At 49.0% G+C, this 21985-nt stretch overlaps 1 protein-coding gene across 2 annotated transcripts in view; it reads right to left on the bottom strand.

Annotated features, from left to right (window-relative positions):
* IGF2R (insulin like growth factor 2 receptor) overlaps positions 1-21985 on the bottom strand; it is a 109172-nt gene that overhangs the window by 2929 nt on the left and 84258 nt on the right. For both annotated transcript variants that reach the window (XM_077120771.1, XM_077120772.1), the window contains 16 exons: positions 21014-21140; positions 20182-20301; positions 19629-19885; positions 19119-19337; positions 17635-17784; positions 16712-16873; positions 14878-15085; positions 14408-14554; positions 13194-13428; positions 12358-12494; positions 9319-9433; positions 7845-7991; positions 7039-7226; positions 5505-5691; positions 1192-1344; positions 71-140 (listed from right to left, as the gene is read on the bottom strand). In XM_077120771.1, the coding sequence (XP_076976886.1) occupies positions 71-140; positions 1192-1344; positions 5505-5691; positions 7039-7226; positions 7845-7991; positions 9319-9433; positions 12358-12494; positions 13194-13428; positions 14408-14554; positions 14878-15085; positions 16712-16873; positions 17635-17784; positions 19119-19337; positions 19629-19885; positions 20182-20301; positions 21014-21140 (2622 nt within the window). The remainder of the gene's footprint in view (positions 1-70; positions 141-1191; positions 1345-5504; positions 5692-7038; positions 7227-7844; positions 7992-9318; positions 9434-12357; positions 12495-13193; positions 13429-14407; positions 14555-14877; positions 15086-16711; positions 16874-17634; positions 17785-19118; positions 19338-19628; positions 19886-20181; positions 20302-21013; positions 21141-21985) is intronic.

Here is a 21985-nt window from a genome sequence, read left to right as displayed (position 1 = left end):
ATGCAAACAATGCAATATTGAGTTGTGGGGGGCAGGGCCGTTACCCCAGAGAATCTTAGCAGAGAGTTACCTTCGAGTATTTGTATGACACATTTGAACTTCTCCTACAGCAGTTGGTTAGCTTGTTCATCACCGTTTCCCTATGAAAAAGGACAGCATAATTATTCCCTGGTAGAAGAGCATGAGGCAGGGGTCTCATCCCAGCCATCAAGCAGCTGGTGTGCCTGTGAAGAGCCACGGACCCGCCTGACGTGTCAGTCTGGGTGGCAGGAAGATGCTGGGCTAACAAGGCAGGCCCGCTACCCCAAGCACCACCCTCTGTCCACGGACACCCGACAACAAAGGACTAGCACACGCAGCGGGGCTGTACAGAGAGACCCGCTAGCGATTCAGGAGGAAGTACCTGGACCCAGGAACCAGAGCTGGGTTCAAATCCTGCTCCGTCACACTTAGCAGCAAGACTTGCAGCAAGTTACTTAGCGTCTGAGCCTCAACTTTTTCATATATAAATAGGGATGCAGGACCATGCCATCCTGCCATGAACGCCCCCCCCCCCCCACACACACACACACACACACTGTAAAGGCTATATGAGCACACACACGCTGGACAGCAACCAGTGACGCGGGCCGTACAGGCACCGCTCAATGCCCTTCCCAGGACCCGGAGCATCCACATTTCTCGGGTCTTGGATGGCCTCGGTGACAACACCCCGGCACCTCCCCTGCAGCCTGGCTCTGCTGCTCTCTCTCGCCTATGGCCCATCAGGCACGTGCAAATGAAGAGCCCACCTGGCTCCTGCCAGTGCCCACCATGTTCGTGTCCTTGGGCCTCAGGCCTCCCTGACAGCTGCGCGGGAAGAGCACCAAGTCCTTCCACCCAGCGAAGTGGAGCCAAAAGGCTGGTGTCATACCTTACACACAGTAGGCGCCTAATACATGCTCGCTATTGAGAAGCCAGCTGATCACAAGAGTATCTGCTCACTAAGAAGAGGTGTTTTAATTTCCTATGTATCTGCAGCCACCCTGAGGGGCGCGCGTCCCAGAAACCGGGAGGCTGGGCTGAGGACGCCACAGGCAGCAGCAGTGGGGAACGAGGGAGGCACCTGGGGCCCGGGGACAGGTTCCTGATCCAGACAAACACAGCCACTCAGGGTACACGCTCGCCACAGCCCGCCGGCTGTGCTCCTACCTCCTCTCCTTCTTATACAGCAGCAGCGCCAGCAGGCAGCCCGTCAGGGCCACCAGCAGCAGGCTGAGGAGTGCCCCGACAGCCTGGCTCCTCTCGGACAGCCCCTTGTGCTGCTGCACGTCTTCCCCCGAGTTCTCGCTGTCGTAGTCCACCCTGGAAGGAAGTCACAGCACAGGAAGTGTCACCCGTAGGCAGGAAGCCGTGCCAGCCAGCACAGGCCCTGAGACGGCCCTCTGCGCTCCTCGGCTTCAGGGGGACACGAGAGTCTCCAACACAGGAAGCGCCTTCGATCACAAACTGCTAGCAAGAGTCCTCCTTCCATCTAGTGAAATAAGGTCCAGCGACATGGAAGACAGCACTGAAAACTCCCCCAATAATGAGTTTAAGGCAGGCATCCTGGAAAACAGGTTAGAAGACAAACAACTCCAGCCTCACAAGATGACACTGAGACAGCACTGACAGTACAAAAGCCCCGTGCTCGTGGACACGGGCTTCTCCCATCCGTCCACACACAGGGGTGAGGGCAGGGGCCGCTCAGAGGGCAAAACCCAGGCCACGGCTCATCCCTCTCCACATCCCCACTTGGGACACAGCCTCAAGGTTTTATGGAAATTCCGGGGACAGGCCCTGGACAACCCTCCACACAGACACAGACACCCCACAGAGGCTCGCCTCCTCCAAGCTTGCAGAATCGGGAGCCATGGTTAATCACATACTTATGGACCAAAGAAACAAATTTCCATGACATTTAAACATTTAAAGAGAGTTCATGGAAATAACAGTAACTTAAACTCAGCCCCAATGTGGCTGACTTCCCTTGCAGCTCAGAGAACGAGACTTCTGTGTGATCAGCTTGATGTTTCTCATCTTTGTGGCCCTCAATCACTAATAACGAACTAGTCATACATAATATAATCAGATTTTTAAAAATCTCTCATGACCCCCAGACTGCCTATCTGAAAGGCAGAGGGCAGGAAGCAGAAATATTTAGATGCTGAGGACAAAAGAGTGAAAACCTCAAAAAGCCATACAAAGAGTCATGAAATTCAGCACCGATTTTTAAATAGAAAATCATTGAATTATGGCACGTTTGGCTCCTGAAATACTCCAAATAATTGGGTTAGAAGGACAACCAATGGCTTGGCCACAAAAAGGCAATTGCTCTGTGCCAAATTTAAGTTTAAGCTAAACAATCCTGACAAACAAGGGAAAGACGTGGGACAGCAGGCAAGAGCTCCAGCTTTCAGTTCTACGGCCACGGCAATTTTTAAACCTCTGCTCCAGTGGAATCAACGCCACGATAAACAGATGCTCATGAGAATTCCAAGATTCTCTATCCACAAAGCCAGAAACCCAGTGAGTCAGAGCCAGCCTAGGCACTCACAGGCACCAGTTCAGATGTATTCCAATGTTTTGGTTATAATTAATGATATTTTCATTACCACCCAGTTCTAAGTAGATTTTAATTTCTACTCTTGGTTTCCTCTTTTAACCATGAATTATTCAGAAGGGTGTTTCCATTTTCAAATGAACAGATATTTTTTTCAGTTAACTTTTTGTTAGTGATTCCTAACTTACCTGCATCGGGTACATTAGTCTATATGATACCAGCACTTCAGAATTTACTGAGACTTCCCTTTGTGGGAGCAGGGTTGTCATTTTTTTTACCGATTTATTAACATGTATACAACTCAAAATTTCCATTTCGTGGTTGAGTTCTGTAAATGCTCTACGTGAGTTTGAGAAAACCGAGTATTCTCCAATTGCTGGGAAGAGTGTTCTGATAGGGTTATTAAACCCAGCTTCTTAAATGTGTTGTTCCAAGATTCCCCAAAGCCTCATCCGTCTGACCCAACAACCACTAGACACAGACTTGTATTTTCCTTCCTGTGTAGTTCTGTGCCTGTCACAATAAGTTCAGGTTTATTTTTGCCATTTTATGTTGTGGTTTCTATTTAGCTTTGATTTTGTTTTGTTTCTCTCCTTTTTTGTTTTCTTTGGCATGTTAGGTGGGGTTTTTTCAATTTCCCCCTTTCTATTTCAGAAGTTCTATATTATCTTTCCAATATTTTACTGGTTATCCTTGAAATGGTCACCTATATATTTAAGGCAAAAGTTATGAAATTAATCACTCTCTCCCAAACAACATAAGAATGTCTAATTACATCCCAGTCCAGCTTACATACAATTGTTGTCCAGTAATTTAGATCTTTCTTGAATTATTTTTTAACTATACAAATATGCTTCCCCTGAAACTTTTACAGACTTTTATTTATTCCTGCTATTCTGAAACTTCACAATTGTGTGGGTGTTTTTTGTTGTTGTTAACTGTGGTCAGACAGTGGGCTCTACCCGTGTGGAGATACATGCATTTTAAGTATGGATAAACACCTTTATGTTATCTTATATACATCCTATTACACAAACACTGATTACTGCCAAATAACTAAAAAATTGTGCAATAACCATTTCAGGAAATTAGGGGGAGGAGATAAAAGAATTAGATCCTCATCTAACTTTGCAAGAGGAGCATAAATGTTAATTTTTAAATGTTGAGGTAAATTCCAGAAAACAGAATTAAGATTTTTAAAAGGTTACCTTTTATAGTGGAAGACTGCTATTTCTTTGTCATAATTATATCACTTGGCTAAAAGTATACAAAACTCCGATAATTTTTTTTTTCATTCTTTAAGCCACTATTCCACCTGACCCGTTTTAATACATTACGATCTGGAACAGCCAGCAGGAGGGAGACGCCAGGCACAAGGCAGGTAGGTTTTATTATTTTTAATGTTTTTCACTTTTTAAAGTCTTTATTGCTTTATTGACAAATTACAGGATTTAAGCAATTTCTGTTTCATGGTATTTTCTACCTGCATTCCCTGTGAAAACCAAGGGTCTCCAACGGAATCTCCCCATCAGTCTGTGAAGTGCTATCCTAGAGTTCCTTAAATTGTGCCCTAAACCGTGTCCTTCCCACTCACAGGAAGTCTGGCTTCTAAATGCCAGTTGCCATGGTCTCGGGCCTGTGTGAGTCTCCTCCACATCGACAGAAAAGTCCAGTCAACCCACTACAGGTGATGGGATTTTTATCTTATAACCTTTTTAGCCTCTCAATGGCACACAGAAAAAATGCAAAGAGAGTTCACTTTAGTTTTATTTAATTGGTTCATACCCTGCTTCTTTCTCAAAGAGCTTCCAGTCGTAATACTTTTATTTTCCGATTATGTCAGTGGAATACCAAAAATATGCAAAAGTTAACGTGCCATTCAGTGAAAACTTGAACCAAAAGCCTCCTTTCACTGACTGCGCAGCTGGGAAAATTTACATCCTGGCCTTACAATAATTTACAGCGAGGCTGACTGTATCCTGCTGGGCTAGTGTCCATGTCAGAAAGAATGGAAATTAATTTAACAGCTAAAAAGTGTGATCTGGAATTCTTTCCCCCCCCCCCCAAATGTCCCTACCGCTATCCTTTGCTGACTACAGGATCCCTATTTCAGGAAGTGAAGGAAACTATTACATGACAAGAATTCCTTTTTCTCCTGATCTTAAAGTCTGAAGGCAGAGAATGAAAAGCTTATATGAGGTGGTAGCCTGAAAGAAAAACGAAGAAAATTAATCTGAGAGGAAAGCACTTCTGACTCGCTCGATGAGATGCCCCAGAATGACAAGGTAGCTGGGCAAAGTAACAACTAGGTGAGACACCTCAAAAAGGAAAGTTGTCCAGGACCACCCAGGAGCCGCCACCTTTCCTTCCCTCCTAGGGAACCCCCCAGAGCAGAAACATCTTCCCCTTGTTTCCCACGAAAACCTGGTCGCTTGGCTGACCTCCAAGAGCTGCAGAAATAACTGTTCATTCAAACACAGAAAAGACTTCATTCAAATAAAAAATTTTCTACCATGCAATCATATGCACTAGAACACCAAGAAGAGGTATCTGGGAATACAAAGACAACACGGCCTCTGCTCCCAGGAGCTGATGTTCAGTGAAGGAATGACAGCTAGGGAGCTACATGGAAGGTGCTGGAAGTGCTCTGACTGGAACCTGCTGGGGGCACAGTGGGTGTACCAAGGAGTGATGACCGAGTCCACTAGATGAAGAGTTGGTGGTGGCATTGTTGAAGCTGGATGCTGCCTCTGTGGGGCATAATTCTACCTTACCCTCTATTTTTGTGCATGTTTGAATATTCCCATAATAAAACACTGGGAAAAGCAAAACTTATGCTTGAGCAAAGTTTTGAGAGAGCAGATGGCGGTATAGTTGGTAAACAGCCATCCAAGGAGGACAACGGTCAGGACGCAGCACTTACCCTAAAGGGCACACAGCAGAGGTGTACCAGGAGAAGAGGTACTGACAGTCGGCAGTTTCGTGGCTGAATTCGGGAATCCCATCCTTCACCAGAGGATCGCAATGGAAGAAGATGGTGGAAGAGACGGACTTGGTTTTATCTTTTCCACACTTAGAGGAAGAGGCAAACACAACATCTAGGTCGCCATCTATCAAAAAAGAAAGATACACAACCACAAGCTCTATTACCATTATCCTGACAATGACAGACTGAGTTCCTCTCGGCAGGCTATAAAAAGTTTCCACAGAGCTAAGATTAGACGTGAGACTATTTCATCCAGTGTCCCACGTGCACTCTTCTGTAAAAGGCCACTCGATGCACACTTCTAGAGCCCCTGCCCTCGGCTGGTCCTGAGGCGGGGCTCTGGGAGAACCAAGAGAGCTTGGTAGGAGGTGGGTATGGCCACTAGAGTGGACTCCAGCTTGGGAAGGGGCCTCTGTGTCCTCACCTGTGATCAGCTGAGGCATGACTGGGATGGGCAGTTTAGAGGCTGGTGTGTGGGTCGAAGCCCTTGGCTAATGATGGAGTCGAGGTGGCAGCTTGATTTCTCAACTATATACAGGGCCCTGCTACCTTCTGATCTCTTAGCAGGAATGGAATACCTCACGGAAAGATCTAATAGTGGTTCTACTTCTTCGTGAAATGTAAAAAGAGGTGTCTTAAAACTAAAGCTACATTCTGCTGCTCATACTTAAAGAAACTGAAAGAATCAGAAAAGCGATTACAAATGCATGTGCACACACACACTGAAGCTTGGGGGTTCCAGAGGGTCTTTTGGATGCACAGCTTAGGAATGGAAAGGCTCTGACTCTACGCAGCCTGACATTCTGTATTACGGGAGGGTTTGTTAAAGTGTTAAGGAAAGCGAAAGAATTGAGAATCACAAGATGTATACTGCTGGGGAATTATGAAAGCAAATTAGCTTTCCTGACCTCCCTGTACCACCACGCCCAGGAAGCCGAGCATTAACTTCCCTAACGTTATTCAGATGCAACAGGGCCAAAAGCACATTTAACTTTACAAAAGTTAAGGTGAGTCTTTGTTTAAAAGAGCAAACCAGTGGGCTGCCTTTTTCTTTTAAGGTCAGCAAGGAGCAATGACAGCACTTTTATTAGTGGAAGGCCAGTGCATCCCACCCTTTTCTTTTAATCCTTTTAATAAATACAAAACCCTCTTTCCCTTCCATATTATTTGGAAGTTTCCAGATAAAGTCTGTATTGTGACTAAAGGCAAGCGAACGGTAACCATGACTGGGATTGCTCCCGCCCTCTCCCCTACACATCTGCCTGAGAATCACTCGTTCACTCACCCACAGTGGAAGGCTCACGCCTTGCACACGCTGTCTGCTCCCCTTGGATGGATGTACACTGAATTAGACTTGGGTTTTGGTTTTAAAATTGATGTGAGATTTCAACTGAAGGCAGTTTGTTCATAAACATTTCAAAGTACTCCCTCCGGGGAAGTCAAACACCGACCGTTTGTGGGAAACGGTTACCTTGAACATAGTATTTGGTTTTATCAGATGTCCCGACTTTCCTACTGAAGTGCTGGTCATTGGGTTTAACCTGGCATATGTTGGCTCCGGAGCATGCTGGGATTGAGGAACTCGTGATGGAAGAAAGCTGGATTTCATACAGATACTTGTCCCCATTTGTTCTCATGTCCCCAGAGGCACTGAAGAGCCTGAGAAGACAGAAGAGACCGCAGTGACGACCCTGGCTGCCTTCAAGGTCATTTACAACATCACCCCGAAGTCCCAGGGTCCCCGCAGGGCTCCAGATGCTGCTTTTCTTCCAAATTTCCCAATCTGAGGAAGCACCTGTGGGAGCCCAGCTCTGCAACGCCACGGTGCTTCCACTCAGCCCTCTGCCGCTCACTGGTCCTTCCCATGGCCCAGGGGTCACTGCGCCCCTCACTGTGTGCCAGCCACACTCTGTGGCCAGGTTCGGTCACCACAGCCCTGTGGCCCTGCCGGGATACTGACCATTCCCAATCTAATGAGCCCAGAAGATTCCAGCGCAAACATTATTTCCAGAAGGCTTTGGCTTCAACCCCTGAGCCTACTACGAGTTGAGGGGGAAGGGGAAGCTTTATTCTTACACTCAAGTGAATTCACCATCTTTGGTGTTAAAACTTTTTAATGCATCCCCCTCAGGTCAAACAAAATATGATGACTAGCCCTAGCAACAGTCGCTAAAACATGCAGGCTGATTTCTCCTGCAAGGCTCCACGTGAGAGAAACGAATTGCTGGTTTGATTTCAAATACCTTTCTGCACTGAAAAGGGAAACATTTAACTTACTTAAAATAGATATCTCCGAGGCTGACGCTCTTGCCGTTTACAGGGTTGGTGATGGTCCCATTGACCATTTCCACCTCCTGAGGCCGCACGGCGCAGGCGGCGCGGCTGTCCCAGCGGAAGTAGTAGGTGCAGCTGTCGATGTCGAACCTGCATGGCGGGCACAGCAGAGGGTGTGGCCCAGTGCTCACCAACCCCAGCCAGACACAGAGTGGAAGAAGCAAAGGTGAACGCGACACGGTCACCAACCCCAGCCAGACATGGGAGTGTGGGATGAAGGCAACAACAAGCAAAGACTTACAGGGCCCCCTCAATAAAGACACAGCAACAGCTCAGTGGATTCTGGGGCTCGGAGACCCCTCCCCCCCAACAGCTCCACCTTCCCCACAAACCCTTTGCAGCCAGCCCTCCCCAGCTCCCAGGCCTGCTGTGACCCACCCAGAGCTTCCCGACACAGGACGAGGCAATTCTGGGCCAAGACTATAGGGAAGCTGATGGTCTAACCAGCATATCAGTAACATGAAAAAACAGCAAGCGTTTAATGCAATTTGTTGTTTGCTTTTAATTTGGAAACCGTGCAACATTTAAACGACGGAAAATTCTGCTCCTAGATTTCTGAATGTTTTTTGTTTTACCAGCTTCTAGGACTCATAAACTGATTAAATCCTCTGACAATTTCTAGAGCTCCCCTTTTCTAAGTCCAGCTTCTGGAAGGAAGCAGTTTGTTCAAACATCAGCTCAAATGCTCCCTCTGTAGGCCAAACTCCATCTAGCATCATGCACGGTGTTGCCTGGGGAATTCTAATATAATCCAAGAGCATGCCCAGAATGGGCCCCATCTGCACATGGGTCCCAACAGGTCCCTTGAGCAACCGCCCTGCGTGGCACCAATCAACACCCCTTTGACTGTACTATGACATTCAGAGGAAAGGCTGGTTAAATACTGCTCAGCCAGCATACAAAGTACTAAACCTGGTGCAAGAGTATATATTTTTAAGCGCCAACCCTAGTGTAAGAGCATATTTTTCAAGCGCTAAATCTAATTCAAGAGTAGATTTTCTAAGTGATAAATCTAGTTCAAGAATATATTTTCTAAGTGCCAAACCTAGTTCAAGAATATATTTTCTAAGTGCCAAACCTAGTTCAAGGGTATATTTTCTAAGTGCCAAACCTAGTACAAAAGCATATCTTCCAAGGTAAGACAGTCCCAAAGAAGCTGCTTTTGTCTAATAAAAGAGTTTCACAAGAGGGAAGTCTGGGAAATTGTCCTTGTGTGGGGTCAGCCTGCACCCTAAAGGGCAATCAGTAACCTGGCCCCCAGGCCGTAAGGATCAGGAACCAGGACCCCTCCCTATGATGACAAGCATCCTCCCCCACTGCACACTCTCCAGAGCCCCGAGTGAAAGCCCCTGGGAGGATTCCGAGTTTCCCAGAGCACTCTTTCCCTAGCCCTACTGTGACAGAACAGCCTTGCTACCTCTTAAATGTGGGCTTGCCCACTGTCTTGGCACAGGTCAATTCCAACACCGTGGATGCAGTCTTGTTTTCACCACACTGGTAACCTTTTGAGTAACTTACAATCACCTTGTCATCTGAAACATACAAATTATTGAACCAGCATCATTTCTAATTCATTAAGAAAAGCCACGAGGTCATAAGTCAAAATTCATGTTAAGCAGACAAGTAAAACATATGGAATAAAAATGAATAATAGGGAGAACAAATGTTAAAATAAATTTAGATTGAAATGCTAGTGATCAATGAAAGGGAGGGGTAAGGGGTATGGTACGTATGAATTTTTGTATAAGAATGTTTGTGTTTGTTATTATTTTTTTTTAATTTAAAAATTAATAAAAAAAATCTAATGACTAAGTATAAGCAAGAAGTAACCTTTCTTAATATCTTCCTAGTATTCTATTAATGAAATTTAGGTCTTGGAAGTATTTTCATTTCCCAATTCTAAAATTTATATTCTAGAGCTTTTACTAGCATCAATAATGAATAAAATGAATTACAATAAAAAAAATTTCATGTTAAAGACCAGGACAGAACAAATGTGTGGCTCTCTAAAGATGTGATGAAGACCTTTCCCTTGGCCCACTTTTCCCCAGCACACCAAGCTCCGTGACTGCCACACAGCTGGCTCCACGGTTGCCAGCTCACAGAAAGACCCAGGTTCAGATCCACGCCCTCCCACTCCCCCTGGGGTTGGGCTATGGGGGGTGCACTGCTGACCTCAATGTTCTCATCTGTAAAATGGAGACACTACCCAAAATGGGAGGGCTCCCAGCAGCCCATAAAGAGCCAGGCACTCTGTGCCTGGGGCAGGACTTCAATTACTCGCCACTCCACATCCCTGCAATTTCATTATGGCTTCTGGTACTTTCCCTCGCAATCGCAGGGGGCGGGTGCCAGACATCACAAAGGAAAAGAAAAACAGAGACAGAGCACACCCTGGCTTTCTCAGGGCTTCTGGCTGTCTAGTGTGTAATTTCTGTCTTGGAAAACAATCCCAGCGTTCTCTCTTTTTTTTTTTTTAAAGTTAGAGATGTTGTGGGTTTATAGAAAAATCATGCATAAAATATAGCTCTAAGAAATTTCTAACATTCAAAAGAGAAGAAATACAGAATTCCCCATAGGCACAAAATCTACACTATAGGTTACCATGATATAGAAAAAGGTTAAAGAATGGGGAGCAGAATGTTAGGGTGAACCGAAACGCCTGGAAATGCACAGAGGTGGCGGGAGCATGCTATGGTGAGAATAACAGTGCTGAGTGGCAGGTGGGTGTGTAAGGGGAGGTTCAGGGGCATGTATGTCACCAGGAAAAAGCTGGAGGTTAAGATACGGGAACATGTAACACGGTGAATCTCGTGGTGGACGATGTCCATGATTAACTATAAGCTGTAAGTTCTCTCATGAACTACAGCAGATGTACGGCACTGGTATAGGAGTTAACAATAGAGGAATATACACGGGGAAAATGTTCCTGTTGCAAACTATGGACTATAATTAACAGTAATATTTTAATATTCTTGCATCAACAGTAATAAATACATCACACCAACACTATGGGTCAATAATATGGGGGGATAAAGACTATGGGAGGACCAGGGTTTTATTTTTTATTTTTATTCCTTTTTGGGGGTAATGAAAATGTCCTATGTGTGATCATGGGGCTGTATGCACAACCATGTGTGAGCCATGCTGTGAGCCTGCGATTGTATACTTCGGGGAGTTTCTATGCTGTGTGAACATACCTCAATAAAACTGCATTAAAAAAACACAGAGTTCCCACACAGTGCCCAATTATTAACAACTGGCACTGGCACGGAACATTTGTTAAAATTCACAAAAGAACATTTTTATAACTGTCATGTTAACTCTACTCCATCATTTAAAATAGGATTCACTATTTGTGTTGTCAGTATCATGTTGCTGTTTTTTATCCTGGTAACATGTATACAACCTAAAACTTGCCCTTTGACCACGCTCAAATATAAGATTCAGTGCTGTGGATCACTGCACAGTGCTGGGCTCCCATCACCAGTGCCCACTGCCGAAACCTTTCCATCTCCCCAAGCAGAAACTCTGTGCAATTTAATGCCCCATCTGTATCTAGTGTCATGGTGGTCATTAGATCTACTATCCTCTCTTGTTCCTCCCACCCCAAACTTTTAGTGAAGCCTTAAATATTTCAGTCTTTCTTCAGCTGGCAATGGGACACTGAGGGAAAGACCGTCCAACAGCCCATACATACACCACGAGAGAACAGAGGAAGGCGTCCCTCAACCACCTCCCATGTCACCCTCTGGTACAACGTGGCAACGGCATGGTGACTGCTAAGGCTCTCCACGCGGGACACTCCGGGCTGGAGGTGGGGCCACCGTGTCCCACCGGGAGGTCCTCCCTCCACTGCCCGCCAACCGGCATTACTCCAGGCGATAGTGGTTTCCCAGGAGGCCCTTTCTCCACTTCTTTGCAAACAGCCTGGACTAAATTAATTTACATTTATTCTCTGGCTTCATCAGGATGGCCCAGGGAAGCCCACCCTGGTCTAACAGGCAAAGATGATTCTTTCCTTCACTGGGCCCCCCACTGCACCCCAACTGGTCTCACACTAAGAAAGTCCTGTCTGCCTCCTTCAAGTAATGAAGAAAAAATCTTGCAGCCAACTATAAGATGAATTTTCCATTAAAACTGCTAAAAAATGAACCATTTTTTCCCCAAATTGTTAATTACGACATTACAGGGTTGTATCCCTGCTGGGCTCCCTGAACAGGCGCCTACATGCAGGTGCAAGGGCGAGGCCCTGCACACGCAGGGGCTCCCCTTCCCCGGGGATGGGGTGGCGCCAAGGAGAACGGGTCTCAGCGCCTGCAGCTGCCAGGAGCCCAGAAGACAGCTGTTGGGGTACCACCTGCGGGGTCCAACCACAGCCTCCGCTGCCCCGCGGACCCCTGGTCTTCCCACCCCAGCCGCCACCCACAGAGCGCCTGGCGCCCCCAGGCCTCACCCGAGACATCCAGCTTCTGGGTGTGAACAAGGCCCAAGACCTGCGCGTGGCCCGTCGCGTCCTTTTTGCAAACGCTGGCCCTGTCGGAGCAGCCGAGGGGTCCTTTGTACACCCGCTGGCACAGATTGATGAAGTACCTGTAAGAGGACATGGAGGGGCGGGAGAGGGCCTCACTAAGTGTCCACCCTGACACACTGAGAGGACAGACCTTTTCATACTTAACTTTTGGGGGGAGGGGGAGGATAGCCTGATGATTAAGCATTCTGTATCATCTGTGATTTATCACAAAACAGGTTTACAGATACAGACAAACCAGAGACTGCTTCACGACGGGACAGGTGACTTTATCAAGCAGGTGCGCAGGGAGGAAAGCGGGTTGGCCGAAAGCAGGGCCCCGGAGCAGGGCAGGCAGAGCTCAAACCCTGGCAAGCCATTTACTTAGGCCAGCTGCTGGGCCTCTCCAAGTGCACTGCTCCCCTGCAGCCAGTCACGGGAACCTCAGGCCATGGCACAGCCTAGGGGCCAGGCCAGAGACCCTGTGCAGCAACCCCCGCTCCCCAGACAGGAACACGGACCCATCACAAGCAAGTCCCCCAGGCTGACAGTGGACGCCCAGGGTCTCGGGATCCGGAAGGGCTTGTTTCTGCTCCCCAGGACTCCCCGCCGCACACAGCACACAGCCGGCCCCCTTCCCAGGACGGCCCCTGCAGCCAAAGCTGCCGTGGGTCCCGCGGGTATGCCGTGCTCCAGCCCTTCACACGCGGAACCCACCACCAAGGGTGGATCTGAAGCTCACAAGGAGAATGCAACCCTGGCAAATGGTGACGGGCACTCACGAGGTGCCTTCGTGGGCAAAGAGCCAGGACCCCGTGAGAGAGGACAGAAGCCTCAGGTCGTAGGTTCTGTGGTTCTGAATGAACTTGCACTCCATCTTCTTTGGAGGGCAGACAACTTTGGTTTTCCACTCAAACGTCACCTCGCACCCACGAATCTCATTGAAGACTTGTGGCCTTCCGATATCGGCCTCTTCGTCACACTTGAATATGATGGTAGAGGTCCGGTGGCTGTTTGCTGGGGGGAGAGGGGTGGCATGGGCACCGTGAGACCTCGGCCTCGGTTCTGATGCTTGTTTCCACACACCTCTCCCCTCTGCTACACTCAGCACCCACGGGGCCCATCTGTCGCCTCGCCACTCCTCCACCCAGTGGTGCCCCGCCAGCGGTGCTTTGTGTCATTCATTTGTCTGCCAATGCTAAACAGACCAAGTTCCCCCGGGGCAACTTGTGCTTCTCAATAATCCCACAGCTGCAGCACACAAAGGGGCACTCAGTGACTTCTGAGCAATATACTAATGACATCAAAAACATAAAACTAATAACAACAAAATACTTGTTAGTTTAAAAATGTGTCTTCCGATATAGACCAGGAAAAATGTTCTGCCCTTACAGGCCCCAAAACAAAACTAGGGGAGTTCCTTGTAGATTCAACAACGTGTCCCATGGTTGTTTACAAGAATTAAATAACTCAGGGGCATTTATTTCCTCTCGTTGAGGACCCGCGCCTTGGAAAGTCTCCCACATCGCCGGGCTCGAAGCAGTACAGGACCAGGAGGCAAAGTTCAGGCTCACCACCACATCCTCAGCCCCCGAAAGTCAGTGAACGAAGCCACTGCTTTTCCTGTGCTCTCACTAGCCACCCTGCAGACCCGCAACGGGCAGGCGTTCAGCTGAGGCCCGAATGTGAATCCCCAGAGCTGAAAACGTCACCGGTGGGCAAGAGGCCCCGAGGCCAGTGAGTGGGCTCAGCTCTGCTGCACTCCGCCTGCAGGATGCGTGGTAAATCCCAAGGGGTGATTAAATAATCACGTTCATGGTGAGGGGGGGACTGCCCCGATGAGCAAGCCAATAGGCTAAACCCTAAATACACTTTCTGGGAAAGGATTCCATGCAACGGAATTATGCGCATCCGTTTGGAGAGTCACGACCACGGCACGGGTGGGCGGCAAGCCCTGGGGTTTCCCAGCAGGGCTGCACACGGGTGCCCCACTTACAGTGCTGGCAGAAGCCCCATTCATGGTCTCTGTCATAGTCGGCGGTGGTTGCACACCACAGGTTTGCCCGTCCCTCAAAGATGCAGTCGTCATAGCTCTTTCCGTTGTACGTGAAGGGGAACACACAGGGGTCTCCTTCGTCCGTTTCTGGAGCGAGAAGAGCAGCCCAACAACCCGGGTACAGTATCACACCAGCGGCGCCTTGTCAAGCCTGAGCGGCCACCCAGGGATGTCCAACAGGACCCACAGAGGCCGTCCATTCCATACTAGCACACCCAGGGATCACCCACCACAGTCTTATAAGTAAATCGCAGTGTGCAGCACATCACCTGCAGAAGTGTTACCGCCTAAGGGCTCATGTTCAAATCCACGGTCTCGGCATGCACAGTGTTGGGAGTTTCCTTGTTTTTTTCCCATTTTCAAGTCCCCCTTCGCTAGGGATTTCAAATTCATCCGTTACAAAGATTTACCTGGAGGGCAGCTATCGCCATTGACATAACTTAGGATGACTGCTTCATCCTGGTGCCTGTAGTCCAGCCTCATGGATGCCAGCCGTCCAAAAGAGATGCCCTTGCTCCCTGAGAGCAGGCAGACCCCGCCGTCCTTGCAGCCACTCTGCTGCACACCTGCGGCCGCAGTACACACCCCCACATTGTACGTGCGTGCGTCCCGAGTCACCTGGACAGATAGGCATAGCACAGGTGTCAACAGCACTGCAGCCAGGTAGGAGAAATAACCATCAGCAAAGGGATGGGGAATGGTCATGAAGGAAAGAAAGGCTGGAACGTATCCATGGTGTAGCAGAACCCTAGTACACACCTGTCATCCTCTCCGGGTCCTAAGACTCTCTCCACCCGAGGTGGCCAAGGGCTGCCACCACCACCCAGCTGGCTCTCTGGGCATCTTGCTCAGCCTCACTGAAGAGCCACACCTACCACTGACCCTGGCCTAATGGACAGTTTGGCCCAAGGCTGCAGCAGAAAGGGCACTGGACCTACTGTAAGGAGCCAGCTGTGAGATCTCCAGCAACTCATCCTCCCCTACTGAAGCCCAAGCTTCCTCACCTGTCAAATGGGGTGTTCTGAAGATTCAATGAGCTAAGCAATAGAGAGTAAATGCCAGTCATTATACTGGGACCTTCCCTTCTTCACCCTCCATCCTCTGCCAGGATCAAACCTTCCTTGCCCTCCAGTCATGAGGGAACTCTATACCCACATGAAGGTCACCATTAGAAATACCAGAGAGCTGAGCACAGAATTCTGAGACCAACTGCTCCCCACTGCTGTCCATCGGAGTTGTTGGGGTCTTACAGGCATGATTCATGCACTGGTGGAATTTGACAATATCTAGATCACTGGGCTTGAGGTCTAAAATCTCCCAACCATGAAAGAGCTCATCATCATCACAAATGCAGGGCCACGGCCCCACCAGGCCAGGTCTCCAGCATGCACATTCCCATGTTTCTCAATTGGGGTGGGGGTGGGGCTCTACATCTTCCTCCATCCATCACTTCCATGGCAGGTAAAATATCTACCTGATCTTAAAGCAAAGCTAGGGACAGAGGGGAAATTCCATGTGGAATTCTGCCAGCCCCTACGCTGCCCAGAGTGTGGGCCCAGCTGGAAGGAGGCCTCGCCCATGTGTGACAGCCTCTCATCTCCACGTGTGAGACTCGGGGCCAACAAAGGAAGTGCATTGTGGGTCACACCTCAAGACATAGTCACTAAAAGGTAGAAACCAACAGAGACATTAAAGAAAGACATTTCTCAATGATTTTCACAAGTGCACAGCCTGCTTCATGGGGCCACTTCAGCCAACACATAACAGTGGACCAGGATGTGTGGGAAACACTTGCCACTAGGGAGAAAGGAAAGGATGTGGGATTGGGCACTAGACTTGGCCTGCTCTCTTCTAGGCACCTTGTCACGTGCATCTCTACACACCCCACCACTTCTCTGTCCTTCATCTGCGGTATGAAGGGACTCCACTGTCCAACTTGTTTAATCCTCACAAAATCCTATGTACCCAAACACTCTGCAAAAGCACAAGGTACAGTGCATATAGGAGCAGTGATTAGTTAACCACACAACCCAGAGAGCTCCCTGATGCAACACCAGGACTAGAGCCGTTGCCCCCTCCATGGACTGCCAACACCTTTGTATGTCCTCTAATGGTTAAGAGAGCCTATTACCAGAGTAGATGTGTGAATGCAAAAATACCAAAATGCTTTCCACCAAGTTATAAACTTTGTCATGACCATGACAGACACACTTAAGCCACAATGTTCTGGATGAACCGCCTTACTTTGAAGGTGCTTTTGGAGAGACTGGATAAGTTAAAGCTGTAATAGAGCTGCTCATCAGTCAGAGAGCAGCCTTCGGTTTTCACTTCATCGGGACAAACGATTGGAGTCTCCCACTCGAACACAAAGTCGCACTCGCTGGTTCTCAAAAGCTTGGGGGTCCCCTGTTTTGAAGAAGAGCAGAGATTTTTGAAACCTGGGGCCTTCCCAGGCCTCAGCTGTGGGACTCAGGCTGTCGGAACACATTTGGAGATTCTGTGCCTTTGTAGGGGGAGGGAGGACTGCAGCAGCACCCGCACACAGCTCTCCTCTGTGGGAAAGGGGCGCTGGGCCTCAGACATGGACTGATGGGCCACTACTAACACTACTAAAGGAAGAGAAAACACATGCAAAAACTCTTCAGAATGAAGCAGGATTCTAATGTAAGCTGGTGTTACTTTAAAAATGCACATAAAGTAGGAGTTAATCACCTCCTTGTTAAGTAAAACGTACTCTGTTGTAGCTCTTCTGATTCCAGAAGGCTGTTGGTGTTGCTGAACTTGGGGCGCTGGCCTGTATGGTGACAGCTGCCAAAAGCCTGTCTGACTTCCCAGTGAGAACAATGTCATAATGTGGCAGTAAAATAAAAAGACACTTTCATACATCACAGGCAAAGTCGAGCGCCACTTCTATAATCAAGTTTTATAAACTGTTAAGCGACAGCAAGCCTGCATGTGCCAAATCTGCCCTGTCAACTCAGCGTGAGCCCACTCACTCCTAAATCACTGGCATTACACCATTCAGATGCACCCCTGAGGTCCCATGTTCTCCGGGGCAGATGCTCCAGATAAGGGCATCCTTAAACCTGAAATACTCTTTATGGTGGGTTAACCAGTCTTTTTTTGGCTCTTGATTACTAACCATGACACACAGGCAGTGCACTCACCATGCTCACGCCTCGCTTACAGTGGAAGGCGATGAGGGAAGTGTAGTTGAAGTGTTTGTCTGCTAAACAAGGAGTACTGCTTTCAAAATTCAAGTAAATTTCATTAGCTGTAGGATTAAATATTGGAGGTCCTGTGATTCGTCCAATATCCTAAACAAAAGACAAAAGAAAATGACATTTCAGGGAATTAATCAGTGGAATCAAAGGACTGAGGTAGAACTGCAGAAATTATACAGCATCATTTTTGAAAACTGAGGTAACACCTAAGAAATAATATCAATGCACTTGAGGAGCCTTCCCTTAGATGCTACACCAAAATTCGGCAGTCAGTGGTTATCAGCTTTGTACCAACTGGTTTCTCTCTCCAGGCTTATCAAGAATACATTGGTCCCTCTGTTGCCTGACTGTGGATGGCAAGAGTCCACCATGCCGGACATAAAATAGCACCCACGGCCGCTGGGCTGTCCTCGGTTGCAATTTCCAGCACTGCGCCTGTTTACTCATCAAAACACTCACACTGCACCATCCTGGAGGAGAGAGTGCTCTTATTCTTTGCTTGTTTTCACTGCGTAGCACAGCACCTGATACACTGTGGCTTCTCAATAACCTTTTTGAGTGAATAAGCAAATGCATGAAAGAGGTGAGAGATTAAGAACAGGATCTTAGCTGCCTCTGCCCCAAAATGTCTTTCTCAACCTCAGTGCTCTTCATTCATCCCTGGGAGACCAGTACTGATGTTCAGAAAACAGCCACCGATTAAAGAACTATTACAGTTTTGAAAATCTGGCAAACGTGGTTCCGGGTACGCTCAGAAAATGACCTGCAGCTGAGGATCTTATGAAAGGACTCGCCATTTAAAGCATAAGATAGAAAGAGAGTAATAGATGACTTCTGAGAGGCATTTCAAAGTAATCAAATGTACCAAAAGTTTGAAAAATATGAGTATAATATTGAAGACAATTTTAAAACACTCAAATCAGTACCAAAAATGTAAGTATTATACTAAAACGTTCAAGCCCAAATATTGAGCTTTCTATCTAGCAAGTCTGCTCCTATCCTTGATTAAGCTCTTCACTAAAGAAAGTGCTTGCATTTCAAAAGAGTTTTAATCAGCCGAGAAATGCATATCAAAGAAAGAAGCTATGTTCTGCCCACTCCTCTCTTGCCCCTTGGAAGTAAAAGTTTTTCCTTGATCAGAGCCAGTCCTGCAGCTCCTAACACATGTGGACGGATACATGCGAGTTCCCAAATTTTCTCCCAAAGCTCAAAGACTCTCTGGCTAATGCGAAAGGCTGATCAGTCAACTTAAAGTCCTTACTTTAGTCTTCCCTTAGCGGACCCTGAGCATCTAGAGCCCAGCTTCTCTACTGGTTCTTTCTGTGCAAGTAACTAACTCTCCAGTAAAACCGAGAAACGCAACACGAAGTTTCTTGCTAAAAATCTTGTAAAACTGGTTTCGCCCTGTGGATTTCCCCCCTACTCACTATGGGGGCACCGTCGACAGGAACTTTACACACAGCTGCTCCAGCGGGGCAGGGCACTTTGGGGATAGGGTTTAGCGGCTGGCAAATGTTGATGTAGAAATCAGGGTTGGTGTCGGAAGTGCCGTCCTCACTTTCATCGTATGCTTCATAACCACCCGTGCGGTGGATGAGAGGAGACAAGTCAATTACAGAGCTTCCATTCTTCACAGAACATTCCATCTGTTACAGAGAAAAGGACTTGGGTGAGTCCAGGATGAAATTTACCTCATTACTGTTAAGTCACCCTTAGGAACCTAAAAGTTTAACAGCAACCCAAAAAAGCACAAAAATTTGCAGGGTGCCCCCAGAGGCCTGGCTACGTGACCCTGGATCCTGCTGCCCACTCTGTTATTGAGACCAAGGAGCAACTGAGACACGCTCGGTTATCAGCCGGGAGATGGAGAGCAGGGCCCAGGGGCACCTGGGTGTGTGCCGGGGGCTCAGATGCGGCCCGGCCAGCTCTGGACTCACCGCCTGCTCGCAGGCCAGAGGTGTGTGCCAGGAGAAGAACAGTGTGCACGTCTGCTTGTCAAGGGAGATGAGCACGGGCCTGTCGCTCGGCCCTGTCTCTGGTTTGCACACAAAGCTGAACACGCTCTTGTAGCGCAGGGCCGACTTCGATGGACACGGCGACCCTTCCTCATAAACCAGCTGTAAGACCTGGTCCACGTAGGTCAGCCTCTTGTTCGCCTTTCCCACACTAATCCTCGTCTGCCCAAAGCAGGCGCCTGCACCCAAGGCAAAGGGAGAGGATAAGCGACGCAGGCACACAGTCATGGCCTCGGGCAACCCGTGTGCTCGTCAGGGGCTTCTGCCAATCCAGTGCAACAAAATTGCAGGGGAATGTGCAGTTCTGGGCGAGGGCAATCTCAGGCCATGCTGCACGCTGGCCTTTCATCACCTGCCCCACCTGACGGGGGAAGGAAGTGGAGGAAGCCACCGTGTCTCCCCAGGCCCAGCCTGCCACGGGGATGTGGGAAGATGATGGCAGGGGTGGGAGGGAGCCGCCAGGGGAGGGACTCACCCACACCGGGAGCACAGTTCTCGTTCTCCCCGCAGATGCTGATGTAGACCAGCCCCTTCTCGCTGTAAGCCGCGGTGTGGCCAGCCCTGCCACTCAATGAGCTCAGGTCGAACAGGTGTCCTGGAAGGGAAGGGGCCAGGGATGCAGTGACTCCAGGAAGCCCCCCAGTAGCGCACCCACATGTGGATGACGTCATGGTGTCAGGATTTCTGCCTACCCACCACAACTCACTGCCCCTTTCGTGGACACAACCCCGAAAATGCTCCCGACAACCTTGTCACTAGGCCCCACCCACAAACAGATGAGACCGCTCCCCCAAAGTGGGGCTCCAGCCTCCTCCTCCTCCTGGGTGGGCCCTCAGGCAGGCACAAGGTTCCTGTGGGCCTAGGGGGACCAGGGAGCATCCCCCGACTCAGCCTGACTGCCCAGTCTGCATTTCTGTGCTTCTAGTGCAGAGGGATGGCGGAGGTGCCCTGTTTTCTGCCATGTTAACTTCCAAAGGCACCAGGGGATCTCTGAGCTTGGACCGGTGGGTCTGAGAGCCCAGGGCTGGTGGAGGGGCCCCCACCGGCAAAGCCAAGCCAGCAGCACCCACAAAGCAGCATGGAGAGAACGTGGCTTTCTCCTCTCCCAGTGGAGGAGACTTGCATGTGAATGCAGCTGGGCGGATGCAAGGAAGAGCCAAGTACACATATATGTGCACACGCATACATACACACTTGCACACACGCCTGCACGCCCACCTGCACATGCACACACACCCGCACACATGCACCCCAGCACACACACATGCCTGTACACCCAGGCAATCCAGCTGCTGCTGGCCTCTGACCTGTGACGGGGTTGGTGACCTGGCAATTGTCGTGCACGTAGCTCCTCACGGGGCAGGCGGCCGCGGTGGGCCAGGAGAAGGTATATTCGCAGTCCTCCACGGCACTGATGAACATGGGCCTGGAGTTCTGCAAGCAAAGGACAGAGAGCCCCAGAGTGAGCACAAAAGCTCAACAGATAGCGAGAGGAACCTCCTGTGCAACATACCATGCACGTGGAAATGTCTGTCTCAGGCCTTATGGAAGGATTTCAGAAAAGCAAAGGGTTCCGGAGATATGTATCACCCGGGGACACAGCACATATGTGGCAATGGAGTGCGACTGTGTAAGGGTTTCACTCCATTACCCATCACTCCTACCCATTACTGGGAAGGTTTTCATAGGCTAAAGCCTGAGACAGGGGAGAAGGTGGGCAACAGATGCCCAAAGGGCTATCGAATAAGTAATCAATGAAGGAAAGTCTGCCCAAACAAAGAGCTCTGCTATCAGCCATCCCCTTGCACTGGCTACAGCTGTTTCAGGCTTTCCAAAGTGCTCGGAGTACGTTACAGAGCAGTAAGCTGAGTTCAGCAGCTCAGAGCTCCCCCACCCCTCCAGGCACTGATCTACATGGAGACACCCTCCCCTCCCTGTCCCTCCTTTCATGGCCCATCCTCTCCCAGTCTCTGCTCAAGTTCAGATTTGAGAAAGCATTTCTGGGCCGGGTTTCCAGAGCCCCAGGACCCAGTGGTTTAGTCTAATTCTCTGTACACCTTTCCCAGAGGGAGGCTCAGCCACTGGCCAGGCCGAGAGGGTGGATGGCTGGCCCCGGAGCCCCATCACCCTGGGCTCCTCCCACCACCCCCAGGGAATGGAGAGAGCCCCAGCCATCTGTCCCAATGTGCCAGGGGTTGGTCCAATCATTCCCCACCTGAACCACTACCCTGACTGCACCCAGGTCTTCACCCGCATCTCACTTCAGTTCCATCGGAACC

This window comes from Tamandua tetradactyla, chromosome 11, assembly GCF_023851605.1.
Source record: "Tamandua tetradactyla isolate mTamTet1 chromosome 11, mTamTet1.pri, whole genome shotgun sequence".
Classification (NCBI taxonomy): domain Eukaryota; kingdom Metazoa; phylum Chordata; class Mammalia; order Pilosa; family Myrmecophagidae; genus Tamandua; species Tamandua tetradactyla.
Note: the sequence above shows the minus strand (reverse complement) of the source record. Positions and strands in the feature narration are given on the sequence as shown.